Below are 17,795 nucleotides of genomic sequence, written 5' to 3' on the forward strand. Positions count from 1 at the left end.
TATGTATGTATTTGTGTAAGTATATTTGTTGCTAGCAATAACGTGCCTGTGTGAAGTTGAAATTAAAAATACTTACTGTTGTTTATGCACATGCACACAAATGACGGACACGTTCTTAAAAAGTTGTCAACGGTTTGGTAAAGACCAAAGATATTTTTTTTTACTTTACACGACACGGCAAACAACAGCTTCTTTTTTAGCGGTTGGCAAACAATACAAATTAATCTTCTTATCGATGTTTCAAAAAATGATTGAGAATGTGACGTATTTTGACATGGGCGTGGTCTGTGACGTCAACTTGGATGTTGGTTAGCCAATCAGCATCGAGTGTTCTCTTTCAGCGCTGATGAGCCTCAGTTGGTAAAAAAAAACAAAATATATATATATATACGTTAGCCAATCAGCATCGAGTGTTCTCTTTCAGCGCTGATGAGTGTTGAGAAAAGAAGCCTCGTAAAGACGTAAATTACGTGATATTAGTATGAACGTCTCGTGCTGCACTGATAAGGCTTATGAATTACTTATGATGAGCAGCGATATTGAATATTTGATCGCTAACAGATTTACCAAGCTGTCATTCACACAGTATACAAATTAAAAAAAGGGAAAACACGTCTAAGCTGGATATAGAATACAGCAGTCGGCTTGACAGGCAGTTCTCTTTTAACACAGACTTTTAAGAAGGGATGGATGTTTGCTTTAAGTGATAGGGCCAGGTAAGTGAAATTTATAATAATAATAATAATAATCTGCAGGGATCCCAGACCAATATAATAAGTGTGCCTCCTCTATTTTAAAACCCACGAGCCACCACTGGCCACATGATGTAGAGGAGGACCGTCTGAAAAAAAATAGACGAATTCGGATGTGTTTACATCGGCTATTTTATTATCTCATTTCTATATTAATTAGGTGAAATTTCTGTATTGTCTGTTTGTTTATATTTGTATTAATGCATGTCGTTTTATTTGTTCTTTTGATTATTTTTATGTTGCAAAAGAGTACAATTTCCCCAGAGTCATGAAAGACAAGCATTTACATTGATTTCACCATAGTTAAGGAATGTACAGCACAAGGTAAAGTGGAGGACAATTAAAGTTGCTTGGAGTGGCACTTGTTGCTTTTATAAAATGGCATCAACAATAGTGTAACACAGCAGTGTTCGATAAGTTTCATTTATCACAACTATCAATTTTCCACCAAGTGATGTAGCTGTTGGCTGTTAAGATTTGCCAAGCAACATATAATAAAAATCATAATACAGTTCAGGTCAGTGAATGTCAGGTACAGTATGTACATATCACAATGGCTTCCTGATGCAGAATATAGAGCATTTGTGTTTGTAGAATGCTTAGCCAAAGTAATTTAAAATAATGATCATGTAATGTTGAAAAATTAACAGTGCAAAAATATAAAATAATAATAGTAATAAAAAAAAGTTAAAGTAGAATACAGTTGTTAAAAACAATGTAAAATAAACAGGAAGGAGATTATTCATTATTTTAAGGTCATAACATAGCTCTTATAACAGATTAAAACTTAAATTGAAGCACAAGATGCTCTTTGGAACATTCTGAAATGAATGTAGACCACATGATTATCACGTTGTTCATGTCAGTTCCTGTGCTGCTGTCAGTAAAGAAAAAACAGGAAATGTGATTATTAAGCCATTCTCAAATTCATAGTATTTATTTTTTTTATCTTTCTTCATGTATGTTTCATTTCTACAATACAACTTTTGACGAATTATTATTTTGTTAAATTAGAAAAATGCAGAATAGAAGCATTTTAACTAGCGACTTCTGATATTCAGATACAATTGTGTGTTGTAGGCATTTATTAATTTGTCATAAATACCTTATAATTTTATTTTAAAGTGGATCTCTGCACTTAGATAAAGTGTAGGCTGTTTTCTGACATTCACATGATTCCCACAGTCTGTGTTTACTAAATTCACTTTCTACATGGTGATCTTTGACTTATATGCAAATAGAAATTGAAAGCACTATGGAGTTCTAAGAAGTCATGTGACCACTTATGTGTTATCATTATTTTGTGGAATAGTGGGTAAAACCCCTTACTTGTGCTCTTTGCAGACATTACCGAAGAATGAAGTGTCCTCAGTGCAGTTATGTGTCTTTGGAAAAGGCACCAAACTTCTGCAGTCGGTGTGGCTGTAAGCTGTCATGTCAATCAATTGAGACAACAGCAGGTGGGTGCTTGAGTCTTTAAAGATCTTACCATTTTTGATTCTGTAATTTCATTTGTTACTTACTTACTATTATTTCCTTATTCTGAATGCTTATTTATGCATTTTTATTCATACATTTTGTTTATTTCCATGAAAGTTTCACAAAATGAAAAAGATATGATTTAATATAAAAAGACATGTACTTTGACATTTAGACAGGACATTTAACATGTAGCCTATATTTATATATATATATATATATATATATATATATAATATATATATATATATATATATATATAACATCTAACACGATATGCAGTGGGGTGTACAGCTGCATCTCAGTTCACTTATTTGTGGTTAGTAGTTTTTCTCCATTTTCTCCACGTAATTGTGTTGCATTCACTATATAGTGAATGAGTGAGCAGTTTCAGACACAACAGTATAAAGTATAACGGTAGACACATTGCTTATGTTGTCTGATGCATCTTATACAGTAAGTGAATGATGTTGAAAATTAATGTCATTAATCAACAGAGTTTCTCATTCTTTTGTCATAGTGCTGACTGGTCAACATCAAATCAAAATACATGTTTTTTGGTGGTATTGTGTGTGTGATTCATTAATACAAATTATTCCAGAGAAAAAAAAAACATCTTTGTAATCAGCATCAAATTTGAATAATTTTCCCCACCTCCAAAGCAACTTTCCTTTTCAGCAGATATCACAAATCCATCTTACTTTCCAACTCCAACCGCTTGTCATATATGATGGGTTTAACTCATTTTGTGCAATTTAGGAATTCTTGATATGTGCACAGACTGTAAAAGACACATGATAATTTACCCATAAATGAAAACTCATGTTGTTCCAAACTTGATTTTCTTTCTGTGGACCACAGAAGGAATTTAAATAATGTTTCAGTAGTTTTTGCCCATACAATGAAAGTCAAAGAATGTTTCAAGCTCCAAAGATACATAAAGGTAGCCTGAAATTAATTAATACAACTAATAACCTTAATAACCAAGTGCGCAGTCCTCAAAATCATTTTATACACAATAAAACACCTTTTATACAGACCCAGTTTACAGAGCTTTCATTAACCAGCTGTACATGCGCTATTATTTAGGGAAACCTCACAGCTCGAGCTATAATTAAGTGCACCTTTTTTAACTCTTTCACTGTATATGATAATATACTTTTAAGATTAAATATACATTTTATCGTTATTAGATAATATATAATTATTACCCTGAGATGAAACATACATTTTGTCTGAACTATATACCAATCAGAATGTAAGTTTTGTGTACATGTGCTCTAAGTTGTTCATTTTTTTCATCTTATATTTAGAATAAATTAGTATGAAAGATTTAGTGAATGATTTGTTTTGTAAAATCATTCATACGCAGGTTTCAAGCACAAATTTGTGCAGATGCTTAGTAAATGAGACCCAGTATGTGTTAACTGTGTGACCTTTGTTTTTTGTTTATCAGACAAGCCACAAGACAAGTTTCAAACATCCTCAAACATTCCACACAGTACTGATGCAGAAATGACTGATATCAGACGTGAATCAGAAGCATTGGACTACCAGAATGCCAATCTATCTCCAAAACGACAAAATGAAGATAAAATCCCTATCCCAAAGAAAAAGGTGCTGGACATGAAAATTAATTATAACAATGAAATAGTCCTGGATTTTTATTATATTAATATTATATATATATATATATATATATATATATATATATATATATATATATATATATATATATATATATTCACATTTCACAAAAAAAATGGCATATATATATTTTTATGTGTAATACTTATTTTGAAATTCTGTTGTAATTTATAATGCAAATTTTTTTTCTCATCGTGCTTATACAGAAAAGAAAGAAGAAGAAAAAAGCAGGTGGTGCAGAGGGCCCTTCATCTCTGACCTCAGATCTCTCTGATATATCGCTGACTGAAAAAGAAAAGAAAATGGAGGAAGACCAATCTTCTGACAGTGATGGCTCTTACTGCACTGTAGATGACATGCCTAAACCGGCTGAATCATCCTCTCATCTGAGCCTACCAGAAACTGAAACTGCTGAGCTAAAACAGCATGCTGTCTCGGCTTTACCCATAGATGCTGCTTTAAGTCAGTCTGATGAGCAGCCTAATAGTAGCAAAGAGAGATGTGTAGCACCTGAAACGACAGAAACATCTAAGTTGCAGTTGACCCAAGAGCTGATCAGCATTAGCACTGACAAAGCTTCTCCAGCAGTGACCATGGAAGTAAATCAGAAAGATGAAGAAGATAAAGAAAAATCTGAAAATAAAGGACAAAAGAGTGTGTCTAAAAGAAAACAAACTACTCTAGATCGAGATGGTGATATGGACCGGAATGCAAACATAAAGAGCAGCACAGGAAATCAAAGAGAGACCGATGATCATGTTGTGGGAGCACTGAACAACCACAGCTCCAGTGGAGATTTACCAGTGAAGGTTGAGCAGAGTCAGAAGCTGCAGTCTGCATGTACCGGCCAGAAGAATACAGCATCTGAAAAACAAAATAAAAGTGAGGAAGCAGAAACCAGTGAAGGCAAACAGCATGTCTCATTTCCTACAACGAAAAAGTATGCAAATCTTTTTACGTATTTTGATAAATGCTTCTTGTTTTTTAAACTAGGTTTCTCATGTCATTTTAATTGAAATGTCAAAACATACTTTAACTTTACAGAAATCAAAATCAGAAACCGCAGAATTCAACACAGGACATGGTGTTTGGCCCACAGAATAAACCTAAGGTGAACAAAAATTAAATATATATTTATATAGAAATGATAAAATTATTGTTAATAAAGTGAAACAAATAAAACATTTTACCTAATCTCTAAATTTGGGAGCTGGAATTAGACCGAGCTAAAGCTTAGGGCAGGGCAGGCAGACATGTTTTATTAGCTAACACATAACAATCTCAGATAGGCCATAGTTGATTGGTTAACTGGACCAATATGTTGGATTGGTACTGGAAATCCCAAACATGGAGTTACTGTATTTGATGGGCATTTATGTTTATGTTCATTTAGAAGAATCACGATTCCAGTGGCGATTCTTCAGTGAAGGTTGAACACAGTCAGAAGCCGCAGTCTGCTTGTACAGGCCAGAAGAATACAGCATCTGAGAAACAAAATAAAAGTGAGGAAGCTGAAACCAGTGAAGGCATTCAGCATGTCTCATCTCCTAAAACAAAAAAGTAAGCAAATGTTTTTATGTATTTTCATAAATGTTTCTTGTTTTTTTAAAACCAGATTTCTTATGTAATTTTAATTGAAATGTCAATACATGCTTTAATTTCATAGAAATCAGAATCAGAAACCGCAGAATTCAACACAGGACATGGTGTTTGGCCCACAGAATAAACCTAAGGTGAACAAAAATTAAATATATATTTATATAGAAATGATAAATTTATTGTTAAATAAAGTGAAACAAATAATAAATTTTACCTACTCTCTAAATTTGAGAGCTGGAATTAGACAGAGCTAAAGCTTAGGGCAGGGCAGGCAGACATGTTTTATTAGCTAACACATAACAATCTCAGATAGGCCATAGTTGATTGGTTAACTGGACCAATATGTTGGATTGGTACTGGAAATCCCAAACATGGAGTCACTGTATTTGATGAGCATTTATGTTTGTTTATTTAGAAGAATCACGATTCCAGTGGCGATTCTTCAATGAAGGTTGAACACAGTCAGAGGCCGCAGTCTGCTTGTACAGGCCAGAAGAATACAGCATCTGAGAAACAAAATAAAAGTGAGGAAGCAGAAACCAGTGAAGGCAAACAGCATGTCTCATTTCCTAAAACAAAAAAGTAAGCAAATGTTTTTATGTATTTTCATAAATTTTTCTTGTTTTTTTAAACCAGATTTCTTATGTAATTTTAATTGAAATGTCAATACATACTTTAACTTCACAGAAATCAGAATCAGGAACCACAGAATTCATCACAAGACACGGTGTTAGGCCCACAGAATAAATCTAAGGTAAACCAAAATTAAATATATATTTATTAGTGCTGTCAAATCGCGATTAATCGTGTCCAAAAGTTTTTGTTTACATAATATATGTATGTATGCTGTTTATATTTATTATGTATCTATAAATGCACACACATACATGTATATATTTCAGAAAAATGTTGTTTTATATTAAAAATATTTATATATTATATAAATTTTATGAATGTAAACATGTAAATACATGTAAATATTTTCAAAATATATACTGTATGTGTGTGTATTTATATATACATAATAAATATACATAGAACACACACATATCAGGGCATTTTGCGACCATTTTTTCTGCCGATGCGACTAATTTTTGTGAGTAGTCGCACTGGTGCAACCACCGAGGTATCCAACTCATAAGCGCTGCCATTTGTGTTGCATTTGAGAAACATCAAACGGCAAATGAAACGAAAGCGAAACTAAACCGCGCTGCGCAGCTGAAACAGCGCAGTTTAGTTTCGCTTTCATTTCGTTTGCCATTTGATGTTTCTCAAATGCAACAGACCATTTCTCAGCTCGGACCGTGACACAAACAAACTTGTAGAGTTGATTTCGCGACACAGATGCAACAGAGCTGCAAGATCCAATGAGAAGCATTTGAATTCGCTGCACAATGATAAGGTTGCTGCAGATTTACTGAGAAGCATTCAAATTCTGCACAAATTCTCTTTTTTTTTAATTATAAAATCACTATTATAAAATATCAAATCATCAAGAAATCAGATTTTGTCAGAATTTAGTAAGAAGTTGAAAAGTCACAAACTTTTCTTCAATTTGCTACTAAATCACACATAATCACTGAACTTGGTCAGTTCCATATGCTAAAAGAATAATGGTGCATTTAATAAGAGTGGAATATATACATTTTCTGTATATAAAAAGTAGATGTTGCACCTATTACTATTGTTAATAAAAGTACATTTTGTATGCATCTTAACTCAAGCTTAGTGCTTTATTGTCAAATCTGTATAAACAATAAACAAGAAATGAACATGAGATGTTATTAGTAACTGAACTTAATGCAAAACAATAGTAATTTTATGATAAAATGATCTTTATTTTGAATACCCCCACACACCATCCCCAGCGCTACCAAATCTGCTCCTGGCGCCACCATCTGTAGAACTTAGTGGCGCTGGTGCAACTGCTCTCAAGTGTTAGTCTGTTTAGTCTAAGGCGATTAACCGCGATTAATCATTTGACAGCACTAATATTTATATAGAAATGATAAATAAAATTATTGTTAATAAATTGAAACGATAAATCTTACCTATTTGTTAATGACAGTCACAATGAGTCAATGATTTAGCATTTTCTGAAATTTGCCCTTCCTTCCTTCTTTCTTTCTTTATTACTTTCTTTTCGCAAGTATGGGTATAAATTTGGGAGCTGTAATTGGAGAAAACTAAAGCTTAAGCTTGTCAGACATGTTATATTATCTAGCACTGACAATCTCAGATAGCCCAAAGGTTGGTCAAATGGACAGATATGTTGGTCTGTTACTGTAAATTCCAAACATGGAGTTAAAAGATGACCATTTCTGTTAATGTTGCATTTAGAAGAATCACAGTTCCAGTGGAGATTCACCATTGAAGGTTGAGCATGGTCAGAAACAGCAGCAGTCTGATCATGGAAAGAAAGATTCTGCTGTGGATCAGAAACAGAAAGAAAGTGATGATACAGAAAGTCAGTGTGTCACGCTCCCAAAAAGGTATGCTGAATCGTGTTATGAATGCAGTTTTTGGTCACACTTACAGTTCAGTTTTCCTCTGGAATTTTATTGAATAAATATTTTTTAATTGCAGAAATCCAGCATCAAATCAACATATAAGTTCCAGTGACAAACTCACCATTTACTTTCATGCAGTCCTGTCAAAACACTTCAAGTTTAAGCCAGATGAGGATTATATTTTTATAAGAGCTGGTGGTCACATTGGTAACTGGGATAAAGATCTAGTCGAACTGTTTGTGACACGGTTAGTAAAGATTTTCAGAGCCAGATATTTATTATTCATTGCTGAAACCAGTTATTTAAGAATAAATTGTTTTTTAGGGATCTTGGAGAGCATGGATTTCTTGTTGAAGGGAAATTTGAATGCAAAAAAACTGATGCTGCATCTGTGTCCATCCCCTACAAGTATGTTGTGTATAAAGCAAAAAAGCAGAAGTATGAATTACATTATGAATACATCTACAAATTGGATTCAGATGAAACCACCAACAGATGTCTGTTTGTTAAATCACATCTCCTAAATGATGAAAGTAGGTGAAGCTCTTCAGAAGTCTGTATTTAACTTTAATTTTCACTTTTAAGAGACTAATTTGTTCTTTTGGTGTATTGCAGGGGAATGGCATCAGTATGATGATATCATCTGTGCAGAACCATCTAATAATATGTTTGAATGGATCAGAAAAGCTGTTTGGCCTGATCATAAGAAAGGTGTACTCCAGGGGAGACAAATTGCTGGTACAGTCATGCTGGGAACTATCTTTGATCTCCTGAGAAGCTGGAGCAAAATGAACCTCAGCAACTTCTTTAGTCAACTCAGACAGTTTTTTGAGGTCTATGGAAACCCTTTTGTGTTTGAAAAGACACATACGAAATGGTACTCACTTGATTACAGTGAAAAAGATGTAAGTAAACCAAATGTAACTCATCACATATTAAACACATTCATACATTACAAGACTAGTTCCTCCAAAAACGTATTCTGTTATTATGCATAAACGCGTTGAAAATATAAAAACAGGTAGATAGTAATTGGTCTGCTTTAAGGTGCCGGTAGCCGGGGGGTAAAAACTGTCCTTGTGCCTGAATGTTCTAGTGCACAGAGATCTGTAGCGTCTGGCAGAGGATAAAAAAGTAAAAACCAGCTTTAGCCTAGGTGTGAGGGGTCTGTGATGATGTTACGTTTCTTCATTCTGGAGATATGCAAAAAAAAATTAGTATTATAAAAGTTATTGTCATATATGTGTCCTCTTATTAAATCAAATAAAAAGACATGCTGGCTATTAACAATCAAAATAAATCACTATCAACAAAATTCATAGATGGATTGTGCATAAATGTTAAGTTTAAATATAACATTTTAATGTAGAAAAATTAAATATTTGCAAAAATGAAATAAGCTACTTTTTAAAATATGAATCTAGAATCGGCAGGTGGCATCAAGTGACTGTCTTAATGAGTTAGAATAAACAACCGATTAGTTTAAAAAGCTGATTCGTTTAACTTTGCAAACGACTGTACTTCTAGCCTGATTGAATTATTTGCTGGTCCTACCCTGATTGAATCATTTGCTGGTCCGTGTAACGCTGAGGAACTAAACACAGTTGTTCGGAGATGCAGAGGTTCTGCTGTTTGTTTTATTTTCTTTCTGACAGAGCAAAACGGAATTTTGTGTCTGATAAAGTTACTCTGTAAGTTGTACATTAGCGATTGTGCAGATATTCGAGAGAGAAAAAAAACATGCCCTTGTTTGTGTGATAGACTAAATCCTATATCATAGGCATAGCTATGTTATGAAAACAGAAACTCATTAAATTGCTGTTTTTTGTTCAAAATAATTTTGATAACATTTCTTCATTTCTTCTGTTATGGCAGTAAGACAAGAGAGAGCGCTCAAAACTTATCAGATGATTGCATAATTTAGTGGAACATTAATATAGTAATATAGAATCATCCTCTGTAAAGAAATGAGTTGTGAAAATTTGAGAATGTGTCATTATCTTTCTAAATGTGCGCTCTTTGGCTAAAGGCTTAATGGAGCTGTTTAAAGTAGCCAAGTGATAAACCAATTTTTTGCGATTTCATCAAGGTATCAACTCACATTCTATGAGCAGATCGCATGCGATGTAAAGTCAAAGCTCATGATTTACGGATAATAAATGATTAAATTAGCTTACTCCACATTGAAAATGATTTAAAACATTTAGATATACAGGTGCTGGTCATATAATTAGAATATCATCAAAAAGTTGATTTATTTCACTAATTCCATTCAAAAAGTGAAACTTGTATATTATATTCATTCATTACACACAGACTGATATATTTCAAATATTTATTTCTTTTAATTTTGATGATTATAACGGACAACTAAGGAAAATCCCAAATTCAGTATCTCAGAAAATTAGAATATTACTTAAGACCAATACAAAGAAAGGATTTTTAGAAATCTTGGCCAACTGAAAAGTGTGAACATGAAAAGTATGAGCATGTACAGCACTCAATACTTAGTTGGGGCTCCTTTTGCCTGAATTACTGCAACAATGCGGCATGGCATGGAGTCGATCAGTCTGTGGCACTGCTCAGGTGTTATGAGAGCCCAGGTTGCTCTGATAGTGGCCTTCAGCTCTTCTGCATTCTTGGGTCTGGCATATCGCATCTTCCTCTTCACAATACCCCATAGATTTTCTAAATTTCTAAATTTAAGTTTCTGGTCTTTAAACCAGGTACTGGTAGCTTTGGCACTGTGTGCAGGTGCCAAGTCCTGTTGGAAAATGAAATCTGCATCTCCATAAAGTTGGTCAGCAGCAGGAAGCTTCCTGGTATACGGCTATGTTGACCTTGGACCTCAGAAAACACAGTGGACCAACACCAGCGGATGACATGCACCCCAAATCATCACTGATTGTGGAAACTTTACACTGGACCTCAAGCAACGTGGATTGTTTGCCTCTTCCTCCAGACTCTGGGACCCTGATTTCCAAAGGAAATGCAAAAATTCACTTTCATCAGAGAACATAACTTTGGACCACTCAGCAGCAGTCCAGTCCTTTTTGAAGCGAGATGCTTCTGACGATGTCTGTTGTTCAAGAGTGGCTTGACACAAGGAATGCGACAGCTGAAACCCATGTCTTACATACGTCTGTGCGTAGTGGTTCTTGAAGCACTGGCTCCAGCTGCAGTCCACTCTTTGTGAATCTCCCCCACATTTTTGAATGGGTTTTGTTTCACAATCCTCTCCAGGGTGCGGTTATCCCTATTGCTTGTACACTTTTTTTTCTACCACATCTTTTTCTTCCCTTCGCCTCTCTATTAATGTGCTTGGACACAGCGCTCTGTGAACAGCCAGCCTCTTTTGCAATGACCTTTTGTGTCTTGCCCTCCTTGTGCAAGGTGTCATTGGTCGTCTTTTGGACAGCTGTCAAGTCAGCAGTCTTCCCCATGATTGTGTATCATACAGAACTAGACTGAGAGACCATTTAAAGGCCTTTGCAGGTGTTTTGACTTAATTAGCTGATTAGAGTGTGGCACCAGGTGTCTTCAATATTGAACCTTTTCACAATATTCTAATTTTCTGAGATACTGAATTTGGGATTTTCCTTAGTTGTCAGTTATAATCATCAAAATTAAAAGAAATAAACATTTGAAATATATCAGTCTGTGTGTAATGAATGAATATAATATACAAGTTTCACTTTTTGAATTAAATTAGTGAAATCAACTTTTTGATGATATTCTAATTATATGACCAGCACCTGTATTACACAATGAATAGGCCTATAATTAACATTCTGTCTAAAGTAGCCTATGTCCAAACACTGTAGTTATCAGTCATCGATGAAAATATAAAAGTTGTTTTAAAGCATTACCCAGTGTCTCTCGTCTCCTCTAAGAATATGTGCCGTTAAGCGTCAGATGCCGACAGCTTAAAGACAGCTTTATTACTTTCACTTTCTGAAGCTTAATGAATCAACTGGAGTTTAAAACTTCTTCACGGGCATAACGCTCATGCACTTTGCACATTGTTTGTGTGGCATGCACTGGCTCCCCTTCATGGTTTAAAACTTAAATATTTAGAATTTTGCGACGTGCTTTTCTTTATCACTAATTGCAAAATGATGGACAATGGTTCACATTTCCCATGATAACATTATTTTATAAAAATATCTCTCTCTTTTCGTTTTCTTTCTGTAGCCTATTAAAGATTAAATAGTTGAAGTTCTATTTTCGTGCAGGCACAGTGAGGGGGAAAAGCACTGAGTTTAGGGCAGTCAGTGCTTCAACTGTGCGATACCCTCACGAGGGTCGACCAAAATTTCTGACAGGACAAAATCAGACGAAAATTGTACAGTGTATGCCCGGCTTGGCCTATGTAGATCTAGCGTGCGCAGTGGAAATGCAGCTAATAATTTATGAATTCTGACTGGCATATAATGAATAAATCAAATAAACTTAAATGGGCAAAGGTGGGGCCCCCTACAAGGCGGGGCCCATGGGCTGCAGCCCATTCAAGCCCAATGGTAAGTCCAGCCATGGTGGTATGATCTGTATACCTCAGGAGTTTGACTAGTTTGACTACTGTAGAAATGCAGTCATTTGTGTATAGGGAGAAGATTAGTGGAGAGAGCTGTTGGAAACTCAGTAGCGAAGACCAGGAGACTCTTGGGTAATCTTCAGCAGGACTCTTTATTGAGAACGTGCTGCGTGGTGCAGCAGTCATCAAAAGTCTAACTAAAGCAGTAATGCTTTGTCGTTTATATCAATTCAAGGGGGAGTGATACATAGAGGTGGAGACAATCTAAACAAAGCATCCAAATGCAGTACAGGAATCAGCCCGTTACCAGAGTTTCCCCAGCCCTGATCTCATTAGCGTAACAGTGTCATTCAAATGCATAGGTGCTAATTCAATCAGCCTGACTGTATCGCCCATACCTTCACATTATCACAGAGACAAAGGCACAGCTGTGCCTTGATCTTAGCTGTCACCTTTATCTTGGGACCCTGCCCTATAGTCAGGAAGTGCATGAAGACAAAAGGTTAATGTCTCAGACACCTGGGCTGCTTGACTTGATCTTCTTAGAATGTCATCATCTTTACCTCAAAATGTAATACACAATGTACATAACTTTTTTTTTAGTTTATATACTATTACATTGGAATCTAGATTTAACATTTTATAAATTTGTAATCCCACAGAGCACACAACTCTGTGGAGCAACAGTGCCGATATTGCAGGTGCTAGATGTAAATTTCCCCAAAACTCACTAGCTGCTGCTTTCAGCAAGTTGCTCCACTGACAGGTGGAGGTGGGCACAGAGAACTAAGTTAGTTTGGTCAGGAGGGTATCTGAGATGATGTTTTTGAAGGCCGAATTGAAGTCCACAATGGGCAGAAGTTCTGGGTTTGTCCAGATGTTGCAGGATGTAATGCAGTCACTAGTAAAAAAGCAATATACAGTACTTCAAATACTGTACATTTGTTTCACACTAAGTATAGTTCAGATCTATTTACCTATTTACTGGTGCTTAGAGATGAAAACGCAAGTCTGCGACTTGGACTCGAGTCACACTTAAGTCACATTAATAAAGACTAGCAACTTGACTTGGACACAATAGACAGCTGACTCGAGACTTGACTTGTGAAACTCGTAAAAAACGCAAGTCATTTGGTATGGGAGTTTATATGAATGCATCTCTGAGAGGAACTGGCTGTCTTTAGAAAAGTTTAGATGGTATTTTCTTTTCATCTTGCCTCTGTATAATGCATATTAAAGTAGAGCTCATAAAGCAGCACTGCTTTGTTTACAGCGGCAACCAAGGAAACAATGTTTAATTGCTATTCAAGCGCCACCTGCTGGCAGAGACTGAATCTGCATAATTCAGCTTGTCTGCTGTTTTGTTTTGTTCGGATGTTTTATGTAGAATAGTTTCACAAAACTAAAGTCAGACAATTTTGTTTTTGCGTCAAATTTCGAAATTATACAATCCAATTTAGATTAAAAATTGCTCATGCTGGATGTATGCAGCCTCTTTGTTTGGATTGTGTTGTGTTTAAAATACTGTGGTTGCCTCTCATTTTAAACTGAAAAAGAGCACAGACAAAGCCCTTATATGAGATTTCTTTCATTTGTGTTATTTATTTGATTGGGGTTTGTTTTCAATTTAGCTTTGTTGTTTGACATATTTCATTTTTACAATGAAATGTGCAGCATTTTGTCTGACAATAAATGGACACCTTTTCATTTCTAATTTGTCTTACATTTTATTAAAGTTTTAATAAAAAAAAAAGATTTAGCCTCAATAACTAGCTGAAAGAACTGTTGCTAATAAATAGAACAAAGATTTAAGATGCGACTTGGACTCCACCTCAAAGACTTATGACTTGACTTGGACTCCACTGTATAAAGACTTGAGACTTGACTTCGACTTGGACCTCAGAGACTTGTGAACATGTCTGCTGGCGTTCGAGACTTATTGGTATAAAATGTTTAATTAAACTTCATTTGGAAAATCACTTGTGCACAATGCACAATATTTTATGATGTCAAACATCTTTAGTTTAACATCCTGATGTGGCATATACAGTATGTACTGAATGTGACTACTAAAAATTATATTTAGAAGCTAACCGCAAAAGAATATGGTCATGTGAAAGATCACGTTTACCGAGATTTAAGAGCTATGGCTACAGGAAAAATGTTCTTATCAGTTTTGGCCTTTTCATCACAAAAATCTCAGACTTCATTCAGAATATATAGCACATATGCCAAATTGACTACTTTTATGATATTTTTATGGTGCTTTTTATCTTCCTTTTTTAACTTGACAGTCACAGTTAATATAATAGAAAACGCTACTCTGCAATATTATTTTATGCAATATTGCACTTTTGTGTTTTAGTGAAGAAGGACGTTTATACACATGTGAGTTAGAGACATAAACTTAAGTACAAAATGACAGAATTTTCACTTTTTGAGGAACTAAGCCTTTAAGAGCACAAACCGATATCTAGTGCTCAAATGCAAATGTCTACATGAAATCTAACATCGTCTCATTTTTATTATGTCAGGTGAGAAAGCTTCTGAAGCAGTTCATGCTGGAGCGAGTGACTCCCGAGTTACAGAAAGACAACGAGGAAAAGAGTGAATTCATCATGGAGCCACTGAAGGCTGGTCTTATTATGCTCTATGTATGGCAACAGTATCATTTAGACTTAGACAAGGGAACTCTTTCTCGTCTCTGCACTGCCCTGTGCCTGCCAAAATTGCCTAAAGATAAATTCCTATCTTTCTGGACAGACATAACAGAATCATTCTCAGCAATAAAAAAGTGAGTATAGTTATCTTGGTTATAAGAAAATTATAGAGATCTGGAGCAAAACAAAACACTTCTGGAATAAAATTAATAAACTGAAATGAAATGATTGGACCAATGCTGCATTGTCTGACAGATCATCACATCAGATAAACTGTAGAACATGTGCACACCATGGTACATTTAAGAATACAAAATTATCTCAAGGTCAATTATCTTATATTTATTGTGAGAACAATGTTTGCCGTGCTGTTCTTTTGAATTATTTAAATGAATGGTGTGTGTGTGTGTGTATATATGTATATATATATATATATATATATATATAAAAAAAAATAAAAAAAAAATTACAGTTCAAGAAATACAAATAAATTAATAACCACAAAAAAATCCTCAATTTTCATACAGATTTATATACAAATTACAGTTCACGTTATACTTTTTGAGGAAGAACTGCAAAGAAATTCTTTAGCATAATATGAGCTTCACTTTTCTGATTTTAAAGAAATAGATCACCCAAAATTCAACTGTGGACTTCTTTTTCCCCATGTAATACAAAATTAGAGGTTCAGCAGAATGTTTATGTTGTTTTTTCTATGCAGTGAATGCATATTGCATTAAAGGGATAGTTCACCCAAAAATGAAAATGTTATCATCATTTACTCATCTTCATGTTGTTCCAAACCTGTATTAAAACAAAAGAAGGGTGAATAAATAATGACAAAAGTTTTGTTTTCGGATGAAATATCCCTTCAAATGCAAAATGCTCCCCTCCAATTCAGTCGGCCACTTCTATTTTATTGTAAAAGTGTTTTTACAGACTTGTGTCCAGCTTGTTTTGAGAAAAGCATTATTATTTAAAAGCTTTTAATAACTTTTGATAACTGATTTGCTCTTCAGCTTGTCTGACATGGTAAAGGAACTAATCAACAGAGTGAGAGCAGAGGACATGTCCAGATGGATCATTGTAATTCCTCTACTGCACCTTCTCAAGGGCCCTTCAAAACCATTTGAGCCAGTGTCTACTAAGGTCAACTCACAAAATGAGATGAGCTGGGCTGGACTGCAGGGACTCAAATCAGCTAATATAACTTCCACCAGATCTCAGGATCGAAGGTACTAAATTTGTCTGTAGGAATCAAAAATTTTTTTTACTGCAATTTTAATGTTGCAGTTCTGTGTTACATCATGTTAGTGTTAAACTTTTGAACACAATTTAATATACGACCATATTAATATATGATTAATATATCATTGATGTCTGTTGATTCCATATATTTTAGGGCAATGCTCAATCTCATGATGAACCATGGACATTTGGTGGAGGTGGACAAACTGCTGGCACGGTCTTGGATGTATCTGATGACAGTAGATGAGTTGGTCGAGTGCAGCTCTATCATCCAAGCAGAGCTCCTGGACATTCTACAGATTTTCACCATGAAATGCCCAATTGATATAAACTACTTAACATCCACAGTGAGTACCAACCCATCACAAGAAATAATCATATATGTACAAACCAGAACAGATTAAATTAACTTGCAGTATATCTTTGGCAAATAAAATGAACTGTATCTCTGAAAAATGTTGCTGTTTGTATTGTCCATATTTGATTATTATATTTTTTATCTTAGAGTGTAGCAGAGATTCTGGCACACATTCAAAGTTACTTGCTCGAAAAAAAATACAGGTAAAGTTCACTAAAATACATTATATTTGCATAAAATCAGACTTTATTGCCTTGGGGGCTCATGGCAAAAATATAAGATAAAATACAGAAGAAGAAAATCTGATCCAAACAAATACAATGGCCCTATCAAAGTACACTGGCTAACTGGCTTTCATTACTGTTGTAGATGTCCAAATGAGGATTATGGCATTCAGTGCATACAAGCAACTTGTAAACTTCTACAAAAGATCTGCGATCTAGTTCATTACTACAGCTATGGAAACAATTTCACTGATATTCCTGTTGCTTGCATGAACCTTGTCGCCTCTGTATCAGGATTTGCCCAGGTATTCCATTCTGAAATCATAATATTTTTATTTTAAAGAGCAAGTCATATGGATTTTTGAAAAATATCTCTTTTATCTTTAAATGAAAACAATCTGCAAAGTTGTTAATCAAAAAAGTGTATGATAAATAAAGATATTGTCTCTCAAAAGAGAGAGTCAATTCTGATTCGCCTTTTGTTCTTTTCACCATATTTTTGAATCTTTTGCCTGTTACTGGTATACGTCACTGGGTTACACATTTGCATAATCCCCGCCTGCCTGCGAAATGCGAACAGAGTCTGACCTGCCCACAAACACTTCCGCTAGTTAGTGTATTCACATCATGTTGAGAGGATGCTGTGTTCAACGATACCACAGAAATACAATTCGAACCTTTTGTTGTATGCATTTCATTTTACCAAGGACTGCTTCTCTAATCTTGGCTTTTATCTTCGTTGGCTTCTAATCTTCTTAATTTGGACTAACAACTTGTTAGTAAC

The 17,795-nt window shown here is 34.8% G+C and overlaps 1 protein-coding gene across 1 annotated transcript in view; it reads left to right on the forward strand.

Annotated features, from left to right (window-relative positions):
• The window catches only part of LOC109108823 (E3 ubiquitin-protein ligase rnf213-alpha-like), a gene marked incomplete at its 3' end in the record, with an annotated part of 50,942 nt that overhangs the window by 3,598 nt on the left and 29,549 nt on the right, over window positions 1–17,795 (forward strand). Inside the window, exons 2-18 of the mRNA XM_042721421.1 lie at window positions 2,097–2,212; window positions 3,688–3,848; window positions 4,085–4,818; window positions 4,923–4,989; window positions 5,272–5,438; window positions 5,545–5,611; window positions 5,893–6,059; window positions 6,165–6,231; window positions 7,818–7,969; window positions 8,064–8,234; window positions 8,312–8,520; window positions 8,603–8,892; window positions 15,056–15,315; window positions 16,201–16,416; window positions 16,584–16,776; window positions 16,935–16,990; window positions 17,157–17,316. Of these exons, the coding sequence (XP_042577355.1) occupies window positions 2,110–2,212; window positions 3,688–3,848; window positions 4,085–4,818; window positions 4,923–4,989; window positions 5,272–5,438; window positions 5,545–5,611; window positions 5,893–6,059; window positions 6,165–6,231; window positions 7,818–7,969; window positions 8,064–8,234; window positions 8,312–8,520; window positions 8,603–8,892; window positions 15,056–15,315; window positions 16,201–16,416; window positions 16,584–16,776; window positions 16,935–16,990; window positions 17,157–17,316 (3,240 nt within the window). The remainder of the gene's footprint in view (window positions 1–2,096; window positions 2,213–3,687; window positions 3,849–4,084; window positions 4,819–4,922; window positions 4,990–5,271; window positions 5,439–5,544; window positions 5,612–5,892; window positions 6,060–6,164; window positions 6,232–7,817; window positions 7,970–8,063; window positions 8,235–8,311; window positions 8,521–8,602; window positions 8,893–15,055; window positions 15,316–16,200; window positions 16,417–16,583; window positions 16,777–16,934; window positions 16,991–17,156; window positions 17,317–17,795) is intronic.

The sequence above is a fragment of the Cyprinus carpio genome, chromosome B3, assembly GCF_018340385.1.
Source record: "Cyprinus carpio isolate SPL01 chromosome B3, ASM1834038v1, whole genome shotgun sequence".
NCBI lineage: Eukaryota > Metazoa > Chordata > Actinopteri > Cypriniformes > Cyprinidae > Cyprinus > Cyprinus carpio.